The sequence below is a fragment of the Balaenoptera ricei genome, chromosome 11 (assembly GCF_028023285.1).
Source record: "Balaenoptera ricei isolate mBalRic1 chromosome 11, mBalRic1.hap2, whole genome shotgun sequence".
In the NCBI taxonomy this organism is placed as follows: domain Eukaryota; kingdom Metazoa; phylum Chordata; class Mammalia; order Artiodactyla; family Balaenopteridae; genus Balaenoptera; species Balaenoptera ricei.
In genome coordinates, this window is record NC_082649.1 from 29121381 (window position 1) to 29139151 (window position 17771).

Here is a 17771-nt window from a genome sequence, read left to right on the forward strand (position 1 = left end):
TCTTTCAAAGAAAAAAAAATTGGACAGCACATTTAAAAATCAGAAATTAAGGGCTAGAACTTATAGAAATAGAGTCAGATTACAAAACTCTAACTCTGGAAAACTCTTCTAGGTACTCCATCATTTATTCCACTGTTTAAAAAGGAAAAACTAAACTCTTCTAGTTTGCTTAAGCCTTATCACACTCTCTGAAGGAAGAGTATATAAAAAATCAGTATTTGTTTGCGGCATTAAAAACTGGATTGCATCTGAAAAGGTAGAATAACTTATTAACTAGGTAAATATATTGTCTTCTTTTTTAATATATTGTTTTCTATAGATTTAAGCTTAGTCAATTTTCTTAACTCAAAATGCCATATAACAAAAATATCCAAATTATTTTCAAGATTCCTATTTTATACAGTTTGTACTTTAAAAAAAATACTGACAGATATTAATACACGTGAACATTCAATTTTTATATATTTTAAAAAATTATATATAGCACCATAATATTTAATTTTTGCTAAAAGAAAATAAATGATTTAGAGGAGATGCAATTTCACCATTTTAGAACTTAAAAATATGAAAAATAGCCATCTGAATAATCTGTTTCGTACTTACCTGGACCCTTCGCAGGTGGTGGTGGTTTCTTTGGTTTCTATTAAAATAATAATTGTGAAAACAATAAAACACTTACATATTAAATATTTATAGTTAAAGTAAACTCTGATCATAAATGATCTAAGTTACATAAACATCTCTCCTCATCCCATCCCTGTCAAAAATTATAAAATCATAAGATTCAAACAACTCCACAAAAGGTCACAGATGAAAAATATATTCTATTAGAACAAATGCCTCTTTGATCAAAATTCAAATATTTCAAAAATATCACTGAGTTAGATAAATTTAAAAAAATCTTAATGATGAGCAAAAGTATTCTCTCCTGCCTCCCCTATTTTAAGATTCCTATGCACCATTTTACCACTCTTTAACAGCTAATTTTTTTTTGTGGGGGAAGGAGGGGTGGCAGGGAAAGGGAGAGAGAAAGAGACTGTGTTTAAAAAGAATAGGAGTAGCTAATAAATATATCTAGTTTTCACTCTTGGTTATTCATTCAGAACTCTAAAAAAGAAGATTAAAGGCAAAGGTCTGTTTTTCAGTTTATTAAAATTCTCTTGGGTTTATAAACATGCACTCATTTTTGCCTTAAAAAACTTGAGACATTTCTAAGTATGTGAATTTGGTTTTTCCAAATTAAAAAATAACTGATAATCAATATTGCATAAACACCTAATAAAAGCCAAAAAAAGAAAATGTGTTCATTAACAAGAGTATAAAAATAAAGCAAACCCGAAGGCTGTTGAATTAATACTGAATGAAATCTAGCAAAGGAAGAATCTCAGACACTGTAAGCCTTCATACATTATCCTCTTGTAATTTACTTTAAATGAAAGACTGCAAAGGTTAGAGATTTCTGCATTGACTTAAATCAAATACAGTAGACTGTCTTGCTGGGGTGTGTCTGTTCTCTGTAAAACTCTTTCCCTCTAATTTAAAAACTCAATTAGATTCATCCCTCCATAGGTGATCAAGCTGTAGAAAAGCAAAAGATCACTGATGAATGACTCAGTCTCACTTTATTCACTGTGAGATGTGAGATAGATACATTAAATCCTGTAAGGAGGCAAAGCCTTTTTCTCACTCTCCCAAAAATGCAGTGACAGAGTAATAGTAATCAATAGTACCTTAAAATAAAAACTTTCAACAAAATTAAATAAAAATATAATTTTTCGTACAGTCAAGTGCTAATTTGTCTAAATAGTATGGGCAGCCTTTTTTCTTCTAATTATAATAAAGTAATAAAGTCTAAGTTAATTTTTAGTTAGGGGGAAAGAAAAACAGGAATAAAGCACAGAACTGATACACTGTTTTGTTTTACAATAATTCAGATAACTTTTACCTGATTATATAAATCTGAAATCCCCTCAGAAAATTATTCAGTTACTATGTAAAAAACTTGTTTTTTAAGAAATATTGGCACAAGGTTTTTAAAATTATTATCATCACTGAAAAAGAAAAGCTTACAGGAAAGTCCTTATCCAGTTCATTTATCTGAACAGCAAAATTGTCTGGAAATACTCCTTCTTTACCATTAAGTTCACCCTTCCACCAGCCAGCTTCTCCAGTCTCCTAAACCGCAAAATGAAGAATAAAGATAATAGGGGTTATCTCTAAATAAGAAAAAATTTAGCAACAAAATAGGAAAATACTGAATTCCATTGTTTCTACAAGGAAACATAAAGACCTAACAGACTTTGAGGTCCTCCTAAAAAAATATATTGCCCACACATTACTTCAAGCAGCAGTTATAAAATTAAATTTAATTTCTTAATTAGTCAAATAATTTAAAAATTCAGGGGACTTCCCCAGTGGTTCAGTCGGTAAGACTCCGCGCTCCCAATGCAGGGGGCCTGGGTTCAATCCCTGGTCAGGGAACTAGATCCCGCAAGCATGCTGCAACTAAGAGTCTGCATGCCTCAACTAAGAAATCCTCATGTCGCAACTAAGAAGCCTGCATGCCACAACTAAAGATCCCACGTGCCGCAATGAAGATCCTGCAAGCTGCAACAAAGATCCTGTGTGCCACAACTAAGACCCAGGGCAGCCATAAATAAATAAATAAATAAACAAAAAAATAATTTTTTAAAAAATTCAGTTTACAAGGATAAAAAAGAGAGGGAGGGGAAGAGGTTGGGAGGGATGAGTAAATGAGGTGAGGGAGCTTAAGAGGTACAAATTTCCAGTTACAAAGTTAATGAGTCACAGGGATGAAATGTACAACATTGGGAGCATAGTCAATAATATTGCAATAACTTTGTCTGGTGACAGATGGTAACTAGAAATAACAGATGTATAGAAATATCAAACCACTATGTTGTACACTTGGAACTAACATAGTGTGGTAAGTCAATTATACTTCAATGAAAAAACTTCTTTTAATTACATACACTAAACAATCTGTTAAGTCAATCTGAAACAACGGGAGAAATTTCAAAAATTAATTTAAAGGGATATAGCAAAAACAAATACTTTAATATTTCTCTATTACAGTTATTACAGGACTCTGCCCACACCCCAATACTGTAGGGTTTTCTTTTTCCTTAATTCATTCCAAGTTATAAAACTACCTCATTCTTTGAAATAGCTGCATCATTTTCCATAGTATGACATTTCATAACCATTTACATATGGATGGACATTTGTTTCCCTATTTTTCTTCTTTTTCTTTTTATATTACAAACACTACAACAAACATTAGGTGGGGCAAAAAATGCAATGAGGTAAAATAGGAACAGAACCCTGGGGGGGTGGGGGGGGGTGGTTAGAGAAAAAACACAACTTGATGGTAAAAATAATTTCCAATACATCAATTATAACAAAGACAGACAATAAACATTTGCTTAAAAAACCTTTCTGATCACTTACTACGTGCTAGGTTCTCAGGTCACAGAAATAAACAAGACAAAGTCACAGCCCTTCTAGAACTTACATTCTAGTGGGAATGCAAGACTACTGAAAAATATTTCTATGAATAAATTAAGTGATTCACTGAAAACTGAGAAAAGTCTTACCTTACTTATCAACTGTATTATCTCCCCTTCTTTAAAAGTAAGTTCATCTTCATTAGTACCTTCATAGGCAAACAACGTTCTACAATATTCTTTAGCTAAAATGAAAAATGTAAATAATGAAGCTTCTACAAATTGGTTCTTTCAACAAATACTTAAGCCTCTATTTTGTCTAAAGAAATGTACATTAGAAGCTTCTAGAGATGATTTCAATAATTTTGGCCAATACTATATGTTGAATTAAGTAACAATTTCATTAATCATTCATTCAAATAGTTACTACATGCCTACTACATTCTAGGCACAGTTCTAACTGTATCAGATACATCAGTGTACAAAACATACAAAAATCCTTGACCTCATGGTGCTTACATCTAGGAGGATTTAACACTCCAATGAAGTAGTACAATGTAACAAACGTCTTCAACAAATCTAATAATATATTTGAGCATGCTTCATTCCTAATAGGAAAATTTCATTCAAACACTTACCTTTAGTTTTACTTTCAGTGCCTGTTTTTGTTATCTCCACACTCTGAGTTTTGGATCCTAGTGACTGTGTGATTAAGGGCTAGAATAGAAAGGATGGTGTCAATTATTTTAAGTTAGAACAAAGCTAATAATGTTAAACAAAATTTCCATTAACAGTTATCTAGCTCTCCCTAATGGTACTTATAGCCAGGTTAGTAATGTGACTGAAAACTGCCATGAAAAAGATAAATAATTGAAAAGCTACTTAAATGATAGCCCAGAACGTCTAGTTTTTAAAACTCCCTATCTTAAGGATAATAAACATACTCTGATACCCATAATACTGTGATTTTAGAACCTCTAAAATAAATAAAAATATCATTTGAAAATTTACCATGTACCAATCTCTGAGCTAATAAGCACTTAACATACATTGTAACTTAATCCTTAGAACAATCTGCATAAAGTAGGCACTATCATCCACTCCTTTCATGGGTTAGGAGGCAGTTAGGTAATTTGCCCATAATAAAAATAATTTAGTAGTGGAGCTCAGACTTGAACCTAGAAAGTCTGACTCCAGAAGGTGGGCTCTTAAACAACTGCATTAAACTTCCTTACAATGAGACAGAGTATAAAATAAAGTCTTTATACTTACTGCTGCTATGAGAATGAAAACATTTAGGTAATGTTGAAACCCTTTGTAACAATATATAGTCTAGGAGGCAATTTTCCACTGTAATTGACTACAGTAAGTCCTTCATCTTGTACTAGTGTTTCCTTGAGTTCTGTCCTCAGAAGTAACACTACATTTGACCCTGGATTTCATTAGTTAAAAATCTGAACATACTGCTAATTTACCTATCATTGTGTGTTCTAGTTATCTTTTACGATGCTCACTTTAATTTCTCCTAATTTTAACCATCATATCTTCCAATCTGGTCTTACAAACATAGCAAATGTGCTCCCTACTTTATCAATTCCTAGATCAGTGATCAAAGAAAGCCTTCCAAGGTCATCCTATACGGTAACCCTGAGACTACTCTCATTAACAACAACTCTTTAGTGGACATTAAAAATGGCAAATGAAAGATAACCAGTGTAATCATTAATCAAATAAAGTTATTCAATATAATCATAAGCTTCAGAGTTAGAAAGCGACCCCAGATCATCTAGCTTAATGTCCCTCATAATGCAGACATTGCTTCTAGACATTCCTAGCTATTACATGACTATACAGCACTATTCCAACAACAAGAACTCTAATCTTTACCTTTAAAACCAAGAATTAATTAGGCCCATAATCTTAATGCCAGACAGTCACAGAGCTAGGAGAGGGCAGGACAGAAAGTACAAGTTCTCTTTCCTGAACCCAATTATTATTACATGAGAAAATATGTAACAAGCTGGGAAAGGAAAAAAAAAATGTTGAAACTAACCATTTTAGGAGAAAACATCAGAATATATTTCACCAACCAAAACCGTCTTCTAAGTGAAATGTAACTAAAAAAGGCAAGTAAATACTAAAATATTTTAAAATCTTACAGAGTTAAATAAGACATACAAATGAGCACTACAAGGGAAACAATGCTTTAAAAGTCAAGGGACAAGCCACCTATGTGAAGTACTCAATCTAATCTCCAAGGTGTTAACACCAGGGAAGACTATATTCTAAGGATTATAGCTATTTCCCCCACAAAATAGAAACTTAACAGTTTATTTTAAAATCTCTTATTAGTATGGTACGTTCACTTTGATTTACTTCACAATGCCAGTGAAACGCTAACAAAAAATGAAGTCCTCCATACAACTAGGGCTAGCAATTAGATTTCACCATTGCTGATAACCCAGAGTAAAGTTAAGCAGTGCCTAATTAACTTAATATCTCACTGAGAATTCCCTTTAAAATGGCCCATTTTAAGCCTACTTCAAATTGAAAGAAAACATATAATTTTAGCTTTAAAAGGAAAACAAAAACTTGCCTTTTCTATTTTTACACTCTGATAACTAAAAACTCTAAAGTTTCCACTAAGAAAAGTTTGTGTTAAATTTACCCCCAAAAATCCAATTTTATAAGAATCAAACGTAAACATTAAAGTAAGTCACTTAAACTTGAAGACAGTTTCTCACAGTCTTCTCATTCATAATCTATTATTGGCAATCTCAAAAAAGAAAAGGTAACACAGTTGCAAACTAACTTTTTTAAAAAAAGCTTAATGAGAGAATGAATGGGGTTAATCTAAGGAAAGCTCATCATTACTACCTTCTCTGGTTTTTTCTCTTCTGTTTCACTACTGGACATTCTTGTCCTAAGTTTCACAGAGCCTTCTTTAAATATATCTCCAAATCCAACTCCTCGGATTTTCTTTGGCTGGGTAACTGATCCAGGTGCAGTTTCGTTCCCATTTCCCGGAGAAGGTAAAGGTGAGGTAGACCCAGTCAAAACAGTTTCTGAAAGGAAAATTTGTTTTTAAAGAATGACACCTAAAATCACAAAAACCTTGACATTCCCCTTCCACAGTATTTATATTCTATACCTCCTAATAAAAAATGGTATAAAATAATATGGTATAAAATGGTATAAATATAATAAAATGAGTATTAAAATATCCCAAAGAATAAGATGTACTTTATACTGATTTTTTTTAAAATGTTGTTTAAAACAATTTTAGGTATTCCTAATTAGTAAAATGCTAATCGGAAATCCAGGAAAGCATGGTATACCAGGTCCTTAAGAAGAGCATATCAAAATTTACAGCTCTTGCACAAAGATGAAATAATGTAAGACAGAAACATTAAAGAGATAAAGTTAATCATTTAAAAAAGTTACATGACCCAAACTGATCAAAATTAGGGTGATTTTCTGAATATAAAAACTGGAAATATTAGGAAGTTTTTATTTTAAAAAGTCCACAGTTCAAGGCCTGTCATTTTAACTCAGGGATGAAGTAATTAATAATCTAAGAAAAAAGTTCTACAGTAATCATCCAAGAAGATTCCAGAAACATTTCAGAATGAGGGCTGAGGGGTAGGGAAAAATACATGATTTCAGTTCATTTAATTAAGCAGTCTGTTGAAGTTTAATGGTTAAGAACAACAGGGGTAATAATAAAAATGGTAGTTACCACTTATTCAGGGCTTAATCTGTGCCAGCTATTTGTTGAGCACTATACATGAATTATATCTAATTTACATAATCACCCACAGGCTTAACATTAAGCACTATTATTCCTCATTTTCAAAATAAGTAAAATGGGCAGTTATTCAGAACTTTCCCGAGGCCATACAAGTAGTAACAAAGCCAACATTTGAACTGAATTCCAGATGACCCCAAAACCAGTCCTAAATATTTTAACATAATGACTCAGACAACAAAAGCCTCTAATCACACATTTGAAACTATCTGAGAAGAAGTTAACAGAAACAACTTTTATGAACTTAAGAAATGTAATGCTAACAAGTACAGTGATCTACCCTAACCACTTGCAACGTTAGCCCAAGCCACATGTATTTTTGGTGATATATTTTTAAATAAATTTTACTCAAAGAAAGCTTACATACAGTAAAATGAACCCATTTTAAATGGATATTACAATAATTTTTGACAAATGTATGCACCATGTAACCACAATAACCCAGATACAGAATATCCCTGTCACCCTGAAGACGACACTTACACACGGTCCCAGTCAATTCTTCCTACCCTCAAGTTGCAAGAAACTTCCGATCTTCATTCTGTCAGTATAGGTATGTCCTTTTCAAAAGTTCCATGTAAATTAAACATACAGCACGTAAGTCTTCTGTGTCTCCTTCTTTTGCTAAGTGTAAGATGTGCTCCATGCATCCACACTTCATTCCTTTTGATCACTAATAGGTATTCCATCAGACAGGTATATCACTATTGACCTACCATTAAGAACGTTAGCTGGTTCTTCATAGATGAACTTTATCCAATTTAGAAAGTTCCCTTCTCTTGCTATCATGAAGAGTTTTTATCATAAGTGTTGAATACGTAAAAATCTTTCTGCATCTACTGAGATGACCATATGGTTTTTCTCCTTTAAACTTTTTCATATGTTAGATTATATCAACTATTGAATGCATAGAATAAACCGCATTAGTCATAATGTATTAACATTTACATATTTTGCTAGATTTGATGTGCTAATATTTTGTTGAGGATGTCTGTGTTTATCTTCATGAGATAAAGTGTTATAATTCCTAAAGTCATACAGACCTAAGAAATCTGAAAGAATTTGTGGAAGATAAAATGCTTGACAGAATTCACGAGTGAAACCACGTAGGGAATTTTCTTTGTGTGAAGTTTTTTCTTTTTTTTTTTTTTTTTTTTAAATTATTGGAGTATAATTGCTTTACAGTGTTGTGTTAGTTTCTGCTGTATAACAAAGTGAATCAGCCATATGCATACGTATATCCCCATATCCCCAACCTCAAATCCTCCTTATCCCACCCCTCTAGGTGGTCCCAAAGCACTGAGCTTATCTCCCTGTGCCATGCAGCTGCTTCCCACTAGCTATCTATTTTACATTTGGTAGTGTATATGTGTCAGTGCTACTCTCTCACTTCGTCACAGCTTACCCTTCTGCCTCCCTGTGTCCTCAAGTTCATTCTCTACTACGTCTGTGTCTTTATTCCTATCCTGCCCCTAGATTCATCAGAACCATTTATTTTTTTAAGATTCCGTATGTATGTTAGCATACGGTTATTTGTTTTTCTCTTTCTGAACTTACTACACTCTATATGACAGACTCTAGGTCCATCCACCTCCCTACAAATAACTAAATTTCGTTTCTTTTTATGGCTGAGTAATAGTCCACTGTATATATGTACCACATATTTTTTATCCATTCATCTGTCGACAGGCACTTAGGTTGCTTCCATGTGCTGGCTACTGTAAATAGTGCTGCAAAGAACATTGTGGTACATGACTCTTTTGAATTATGGTTTTCTCAGCGTATATGCCCAGTAGTGGGATTGCAGGGTCATACGGTAGTTCTATTTTTAGTTTTTTAAGGAGCCTCCCTACTGTTCTCCATAGTGGCTGTATCAATTTACATTCCCACCAACAGTGCAAGAGGGTTCCCTTTTCTCCACACCCTCTCCAACATTTACTGTTTGTAGATTTTTTGATGATGGCCATTCTGACCACTGTGAGGTGATGCCTCATTGTAGTTTTGATTTGCATTTCTCTTATGATTAGTGATATTGAGCATCTTTCCATGTGTTTATTGGCAATCTGTATATCTTCTTTAGAGAAATGTCTATTTAGGTCTTCTGCCCATTTTTGCATTGTATTGTTTTTTTGATATTGAGCTGCATGAGCTGCTTGTTTATTTTGGAGATTAATCCTTTGTCAGTTGCTTTGTTTGCAAATATTTTCTCCCATTCTGAGGGGTTTTTTTGTCTTTTTATGGTGCCCTTTGCTGTGCAAAAGCTTTTAAGTTTCATTAGGTCCCATTTGCTTATTTTTGTTTTTATTTCCATTTCTCTAGGAGGTGGGTCAAAAAGGATCTTGCTGTGATTTATGTCATAGAGTGTTCTGCCTATGCTTTCCCCTAAGAGTTTTATAGTGTCTGGCTGTACATTTAGGTCTTTAATCCATTTTGAGTTTATTTTTGTGTATGGTGTTAGGGAGTGTTGTAATTTCATTCTTTTACATGTAGCTGTCCAGTTTTCCCAGCACCACTTACTGAAGAGGCTGCCTTTTCTCCATTGTATATTCTTGCCTCCTTTATCAAAAATAAGGTGACCATATGTGCATGGGGTTATCTCTGGGCTTTCTATCCTGTTCCACTGATCTATATTTCTGTTTCTGTGTCTTGATTACTGTAGCTTTGTGGTATAGTCTGAAGTCCAGGAGCCTGATTCCTTCAGTTCCGTTTTTCTTTCTCAAGATTGTTTTGGCTATTAGGTGTCTTTTGTGTATCCATACAAATTGCGAAAATTTTTGTTCTAGTTCTGTGAAAAATGCCATTGGTAATTTGATAGGGATTGCATTGAATCTGTAGATTGCTTTGGTTAGTATAGTCATTTTTACAATGTTGATTCTTCCAATCCAAGAACAAGGTATATCTCTCCATCTGTTTCTATCATCTTCAATTTCTTTCATCAGTGTCTTATAGTTTTCTGCATACAGGTCTTTTGTCTCCTTAGGTAGGTTTATTCCTAGGTATTTTATTCTTTTTGTTGCAATGGTAAATGGGAGTGTTTCCTTAATTTCTCTTTCAGATTTTTCATCATTAGTGTATAGGAATGCAAGAGATTTCTGTGCATTAATTTTGTATCCTGCTACTCTACCAAATTCATTGATTAGCTCTAGTAGTTTTCTGGTGGCATCGATAGGATTCTCTATGTATAGTATCATGTCATCTGCAAACAATGACAGCTTTACTTTTTTTCCAATTTGGATTCCTTTTCTTTCTTTTTCTTCTCTGATTGCTGCGGCTAAAACTTCTAAAACTATGATGAATAATAGTGGTGAGAGTGGGCAACCTTGTCTTGTTCCTGATCTTAGTGGAAATGGTTTCAGTTTTTCACCATTGAGAATGATGTTGGCTGTGGGTTTCTCATAATGACCTTTATTATGTTGAGATAAGTTCCCTCTATGCCTACTTTCTGGAGGGTTTTTACCATAAATGAGTGTTGAATTTTGTCAAAAGCTTTTCTGCATCTGTTGAGATGATCATATGGTTTTTCTCCTTCAATTTGTTAATATGGTGTATCACATTGATTGATTTATGTATATTGAAGAATCCTTGCATTCCTGGGATAAACCCAACTTGATCATGGTGTATGATCCTTTTAATGTGCTGTTGGATTCTGTTTGCTAGTATTCTGTTGAGGATTTTTCATCTATGTTCATCAGAGATATTGGCCTGTAGTCTTCTTTTTTTGTGACATCTCTGTCTGGTTTTGGTATCAGGGTGATGGTGGCCTCGTAGAATGAGTTTGGGAGTGTTCCTCCCTCTGCTATATTTTGGAAGAGTTTGAGAAGGATAGGTGTTAGCTCTTCTCTAAACGTTTGATAGAATTCGCCTGTGAAGCCATCGTGTCCTGGGCTTTGGTTTGTTGGAAGATTTTTAATCACAGTTTCAATTTCAGTGCTTGTGATTGGTCTGTTTATATTTTCTATTTCTTCCTGGTTCAGTCTCAGAAGGTTGTGCTTTTCTAAGAATTTGTCCATTTATACCAGGTTGTCCATTTTATTAGCATATAATTGCTTGTAGTAATCTCTCATTATCCTTTGTATTTCTGCAGTGTCAGTTGTTACTTCTCCTTTTTCATTTCTAATTCTATTGATTTGACTTCTCGCTTTTTTTCTTGGTGAGTCTGGCTAATGGTTTATCAATTTTGTTTATCTTCTCAAAGAACCAGCTTTTAGTTTTATTGATCTTTGCTACTGTTTCCTTCATTTCTTTTTCATTTATTTCTGATCTGATCTTTATGATTTCTTTCCTTCTGCTAACTTTGGGGTTTTTTTTTGTTCTTCTTTCTCTAATTGCTTTAGGTGTAAGGTTAGGTTATTTATTTGAGATGTTTCTTGTTTCTTGAGGTAGGATTGTATTGCTGTAAACTTCCCTCTTAGAACTGCTTTTGCTGCATCCCACAGGTTTTGAGTCGTCGTGTTTTCATTGTCATTTGTTTCTAGGTATTTTTTGATTTCTTCTTTGATTTCTTCAGTGATCTCTTGGTTATTTAGTAGTGTATTGTTTAGCCTCCATGTGTATTTTTTACAGATTTTTTCCTGTAATTGATATCTAGTCTCATAGCATTGTGGTCGGAAAAGATACTTGATACGATTTCAATTTTCTTAAATTTACCAAGGCTTAATTTGTGACCCAAGATATGATCTATGCTGGAGAATGTTCCATGAGCACTTGAGAAGAAAGTGTATTCTGTTGTTTTTGGATGGAATGTCCTATAAATATCAATTAAGTCCATTTGTTTAATGTGTCTTTTAAAGCTTGTGTTTCCTTATTTATTTTCATTTTGGATGATCTGTCCATTGGTGAAAGTGGGGTGTTAAAGTCCCCTACTATTATTGTGTTACTGTCGATTTCCCCTTTTATGGCTGTTAGCATTTGCCTTATGTATGGAGGTGCTCCTATGTTGGGTGCATAAGTATTTACAATTGTTATATCTTCTTCTTGGATTGACCCCTTGATCATTATGTAGTGTCCTTCTTTGTCTCTTGTAATATTCTTTATTTTAAAGTCTATTTTGTCTGATATGAGAATTGCTACTCCAGCTTTCTTTTGATTTCCATTTGCATGGAATATCTTTTTCCATCCCCTCACTTTCAGTCTGTATGTGTCCCTAGGTCTGAAGTGGGTCTCTTGTAGACAGCATTTGTACGGGTCTTGTTTTTGTATCCATTCAGCCAGTCTATGTCTCTTGGTTGGAGCACTTGATCCATTTACATTTAAGGTAATTATCAATATGTATGTTCCTATTACCATTTTCTTAATTGTTTTGGGTTTGTTTTTGTAGGTCTTTTCCTTCTCTTGTGTTTCCTGCCTAGAGAAGTTCCTTTACTATTTGCTGTAAAGCTGGTTTGGTGGTACTGAATTCTCTTAACTTTTGCTTATCTGTAAATTTCTCCATTGAATCTGAACAAGATCCTTGCTGGGTAGAGTAATCTTGGTTGTAGGTTTTTCCATTTCATCACTTTAAATATGTCCTGCCACTCCCTTCTGGCTTGCAGAGTTTCTGCTGAAAAATCAGCTGTTAACCTTATGGGGATTCCCTTGTATGCTATTTGTTGCTTTTCCCTTGCTGCTTTTAATATTTTTTCTTTGTATTTAATTTTTGGTAGTTTGATTACTATGTGTCTCGACATGTTTCTCTTTGGGTTTATCCTTTATGGTACTCTTTGTGCTTCCTGGACTTGATTATTTCCCTTCCCATGTTAGGGAAGTTTTCGACTATAATCCCTTCAAATATTTTCTCAGACCCTTTTTTTTGTCTTATTCTTCTGGGACCCCTATAATTCGAATGTTGGTGCGTTTGTTTTCCCAGAGGTCTCTGAAACTGTCCTCAATTCTTTTCATTCTTTTTTTCTTTATTCTGCTCCCTGGTAGTTATTTCTATCATTTTATCTTCCAACTCACTTATCCTTTCTTCTGCTTCAGTTATTCTGTTATTGATTCCTTCTAGAGTATTTTTAATTTCAGTAATTGTGTTGTTCACCACTGTTTGTTTGCTCTTTAGTTCTTCTAGATCCTTGTTAAATGTTTCTTGTATTTTCTCCATTCTCTTTCTGAGATTTTGGATCATCTTTACTATCATTACTCTGAATTCTTTTTCAGGTAGGTTGCCTATTTCGTCTTCATTTATTTGGTCTTGTAGGTTTTTACCTTGCTCCTTCGTCTGTAACATATTTTTTTGTCATTTTTTTTTTTTTTGATGGGTGGTGCTGTATTTCTGTCTTACTGGTTGTTTGGCCTGAGACGTCCAGCACTGGAGTTTGCAGGCAGTTAGATAGAGCTGGGTCTTGGTGCTGAGATGAGGACCTCTGGGAGACCTCACTCCAATTGGTATTCCCTGGGATCTGAGGTTCTCTGTTAGTCCAGTGGTTTGGACTCGGAGCTCCCACCACAGGAGCTCGGGCCCGACCTCTGGCCTGGGAACCAAGATCCTGCAAGCTTTGTTGTGCCGTTAGAAAAAAAAAAAAAAAGGAAGTAAGAAAAAAAGGAGCAGTACAATATTAAAGAATAAAAAACAAAATAAAATTAGAAAGATAAAAAATATATTAGGAAAAATAAAACTATAATTGAAACAACTGCAAAAGGTAAATAAGATGAAACAACTGCAAAAAGGTAAAATAAAACCACAGCAGAAAAAAGAAAAAAAGGGGGGGAGGGGAGAACAAGCCAAAAGGAGAGATCACCGGTCGCTAGGGTTTCCTCCCATCCCCTTAGGTGTCTGTGGTCTCCCAAGGGTGCCTGCTAGGTGCCTTAGTTGTGAGGAGACGCGAATTCCGCGTCCTCCTAGTATGCCATCTTGACTACACCTCCTGTGTGAAGATTTTTGATAATGAATTCAATTATGAATCAGCAGATGATTCTAAGGTGCAATTATCAGTTTGAGTATTTGATTATAGCCATAAAATAAACAGTTTCTTTTAGATTTAGTGATTCTAAACTTTACTACAGTCATTAAAGCATATATCATTAAAATAAATGCATAGATATTTCAATTATCTAGTACTAATGGATAGGCTAATTGCTTTTGAACTCTAGAGTTAAATCTTCTTGATCCATATCTCACCTCTTCCACTGTATATGCCCAGTTTCTTCACCTGCAAAATGGGATACTTCATAGAATTGTTATGAGAATTAAATCAGTTGATTCCTGTAAAGCACTTAAAACAGTGCCTGGCTCAGGGCCTATTACTTTTAACAAGTTTAAAGATGTATTATTGAAAACTATTCAAGTAGGAAAGAGCATGATCACATAGAAGGAGCAAAAAATAAAAGGGCAACGTAGACACTAGAAGGAAGAAAGCAGCGGGTCGGGGGAGAAGGCAGGGACAAAGGAGGAGAAAAGAGCAAAAGAATGGAGAGAAAGGGTAAACAGAAGGTCTCATAATCAGACAAAACAGAAATCTTACCCTATATGGTATTTCTAATATTTTTATGTCTATGTTTTATCCATCAGAGACTGTCCTTGCATTGCTAAGCTTTAAAAAAAATTATATTTCCATTTTATGTATGGCACTGTCAGTCATAAAACCTAACAGCGAATCTTCCTATTAAACCTAAAACTCTCCCTTCCTCCCTTTCTCATGAAATCTCTACAGCAAAAACTACTTGATGACTTGCACCTCCATATAAAATGACTTAAAACCACCAAGAGCCCCAAAATACAACTACTTTTTGAAAAACAAACAAGATTCATTATGTGAACTGCACTGAGTGCTAAAGAAAAATAATATAAAGTAAGAAACCTGATGAAAATACAAAGCACTTAATGGAAGCAATCCAAGTTCACTATTAAAGTGAATGGGTCTTACATTAAGGTAAAACATGTAAACCAAGTAGAAGAACTTGGAATCTACTTTAGTTGCTGGCATAAATTCTCCCTCTTTTTACTCCAAGAAGAACATCTTTCACCATCATTCAAAGATTTTTATGATACTCCTACATTTCCTAAGAAAATGTTGCGTTTGTGTGTTATGGACTTAAAATCTGTATTCCTTAGTTCCTAAAAAGAATCATTTAGAAAGAGCATCTGGCTCTAACAACAACTTGTAAAGACTCATATAACATATTACCAGTAAAAGCACTGAAGCCCCAAAACATTCTTCCTTACAAAGCTGCTCACCAGGAGAAAGAGTTCAAGGTGAAAGCTAATGTGAGATTAGACACCAAAGTAAATTGTGCACCATCTTAACTCCTGGAGACTAGGCTGCAGATCACCAAATTTCTATCCACCACCTTTGGCACACCCAGGGTGCATCACCATTCTACAAGGATCCTGTGCCCCACTAGCAATAAGCATCATCTTCCTTTTCAGAGCCTGAATAATGAAATGAAACCTCAGATTGACTCCTCCGAAGAGAATGAACATAAGACACGAGAACTCCTGAAGAACAATCTATCAGAGTTTCTTAAACATTGTGTGCAATGCATCCCTCTAGTAGCCCGGTAAAGCCCAGAGGGATACATGGCTCAAAACATTTAACCATCCCTGTTGGGACCTTTTTAGTCTCCTCAAAATTCTGACCTCTTCACTCTGCACCTCATTCTTCGCTTCTCTCCTTTCTTGTAGAAGAAATTAAAAGTCAGATTATCTTGCCCTCAGCTTCTGGGCACTAACTCTGAAGTACCTCCAATAAATTGAAACTAATCATGATACCTATAATGTAAATCTCATTTCCTCCCACCTCCTGGGTAAATCCTGTTCTGCTGATAAATCCCATTCTTCTGAATTTGCATCTTCAGCTTCTCCCTCTCTACTTGTCCTCTGCCATTAGCACTTGAAAATGATCAAGACTTTTCCTTCTTAAGAAAAGAAGGAAAACATTCTGGAGTATAAGTTGCTACACTGCTTTACACTTACCAATCACCTCTCTTCACTGCTTTTGTCCAGGTCACTAATGACTTCTTCAACCCTAAATCAGGATTACATTTTATTTCTTACCTTACTTATCTTATTTAACTTTGCAGCAGCACCTGACACTACTGTCCATGTCCTCCCTGAAATACTCCCTTCCAATGATGACCACTCACTCACAGGTTGCCTCCTGGCTCTCTCTCTGTGCCTTCTTGGTCTTCTTTTTAGTTACTCTGTCTTGGCCTAGACCATAAATGTTGCTACATAGGATTCTATCTTAGGCTGTATTCCTTTTCCATCCTAGACATTCTCCCTAGGTAATCTCATCCAACTCCATGGTTTCTTGTACCACCTAACATACTTTCAAGCCTCAATTTTGGACATCCACCCCAAATTTCTTTTCAAGGTTTCAGACACACACATACAGCTGACTATCAAATATCTTCACTTGGATGCCCTGACACCCCCACAGGACTCAAAGTCAACATCTCCAAAAGTGAATTCATCATCTTCTCCCAAAACTTATCCCTTCTCTGCAAATGACATCATCTACCCAGCTTACTGACCAAAGATCTGGTAGCCATTGACTCTTCTTTCTCAGTCATTCCCCATCATCTCATCATCCCAAGGTGCAGTTCTTTATACCACCTATTTAGCACAGGAATGCTACCCAGGTTTCTCCATTCCCATGATCACTCCTCTAGTTTAGGTTAACACTATTTCTACCTAAATTATCAAAACATTCTCAACTGGTCTCGCTACCCCAATCTTATTCTCCTCCAATCCACTCTTGACACTGCAACCAAACCACTCTATCTAAAAGGTAATCTGGGGCTTCCCTGATGGCACAGTGGTTGAGAATCCGCCTGCCAATGCAGAGGACATGGATTCGAGCCCTGGTCCGAGAAGATGCCACATGCTGCAGAGCAACTAAGCCTGTGTGCCACAACTACTGAGCCTGCGCTCCAGAGCCCATGAGCCACAACTACTGAGCCCACATGCCTAGAGCCCATGCTCCACAAAAAGAGAAGCCACTGCAATGAGAAGCCCGCGCACTGCAACGAAGAGTAGCCCCCGCTCGCCACAACTAGAGAAAAGCCCATGTACAGCAACAAAGACCCAAAGCAGTCAAAAATAAATAAATAAATTAAATTTATATAAATAAATAAAGTAATCTGATCATTTCTCTCCCCTCTAAGGCTTCTCTGTGACTTGACTACCAGTTCTGTAATGCCTTCTTAAGCCTGACCCAACAATTTCTCTAGCCTCAAAACTTACCACATCCAACCATACACTCTATAATCCCTCTGAATTGAATCTCTTTCAGGATCTTGAAACTGCTCTGCTCATTCTTTACCCTCTGCCACAAACCTGCCTAGGGATCTCCTACCCATTCTGAGATCTCAATCTTTAACTTCCTATGGGGCGCATTCCCTTACATCCTTCCCAGTCTGAGCTAGCTCTTTACACATATATAGCACCCTGAATCTTCCTGCCACAAATATTTCTCATGCTGAATTATAATCACTTGTCTAATATTCTTTTCTTTCTCCACGGACCAAAAGCTTCAAATATGGGGAATAATCGTGACTATGTTGCTCATCACTGTATT

The 17771-nt window shown here is 35.2% G+C and overlaps 1 protein-coding gene across 1 annotated transcript in view; it reads right to left on the reverse strand.

Moving 5' to 3' along the window:
• CD2AP (CD2 associated protein) overlaps window positions 1-17771 on the reverse strand; it is a 111394-nt gene that overhangs the window by 27911 nt on the left and 65712 nt on the right. Inside the window, exons 6-10 of the mRNA XM_059938542.1 lie at window positions 6345-6532; window positions 4106-4184; window positions 3618-3712; window positions 2071-2175; window positions 604-640 (exon numbers count right to left, since the gene is read on the reverse strand). Of these exons, the coding sequence (XP_059794525.1) occupies window positions 604-640; window positions 2071-2175; window positions 3618-3712; window positions 4106-4184; window positions 6345-6532 (504 nt within the window). The remainder of the gene's footprint in view (window positions 1-603; window positions 641-2070; window positions 2176-3617; window positions 3713-4105; window positions 4185-6344; window positions 6533-17771) is intronic.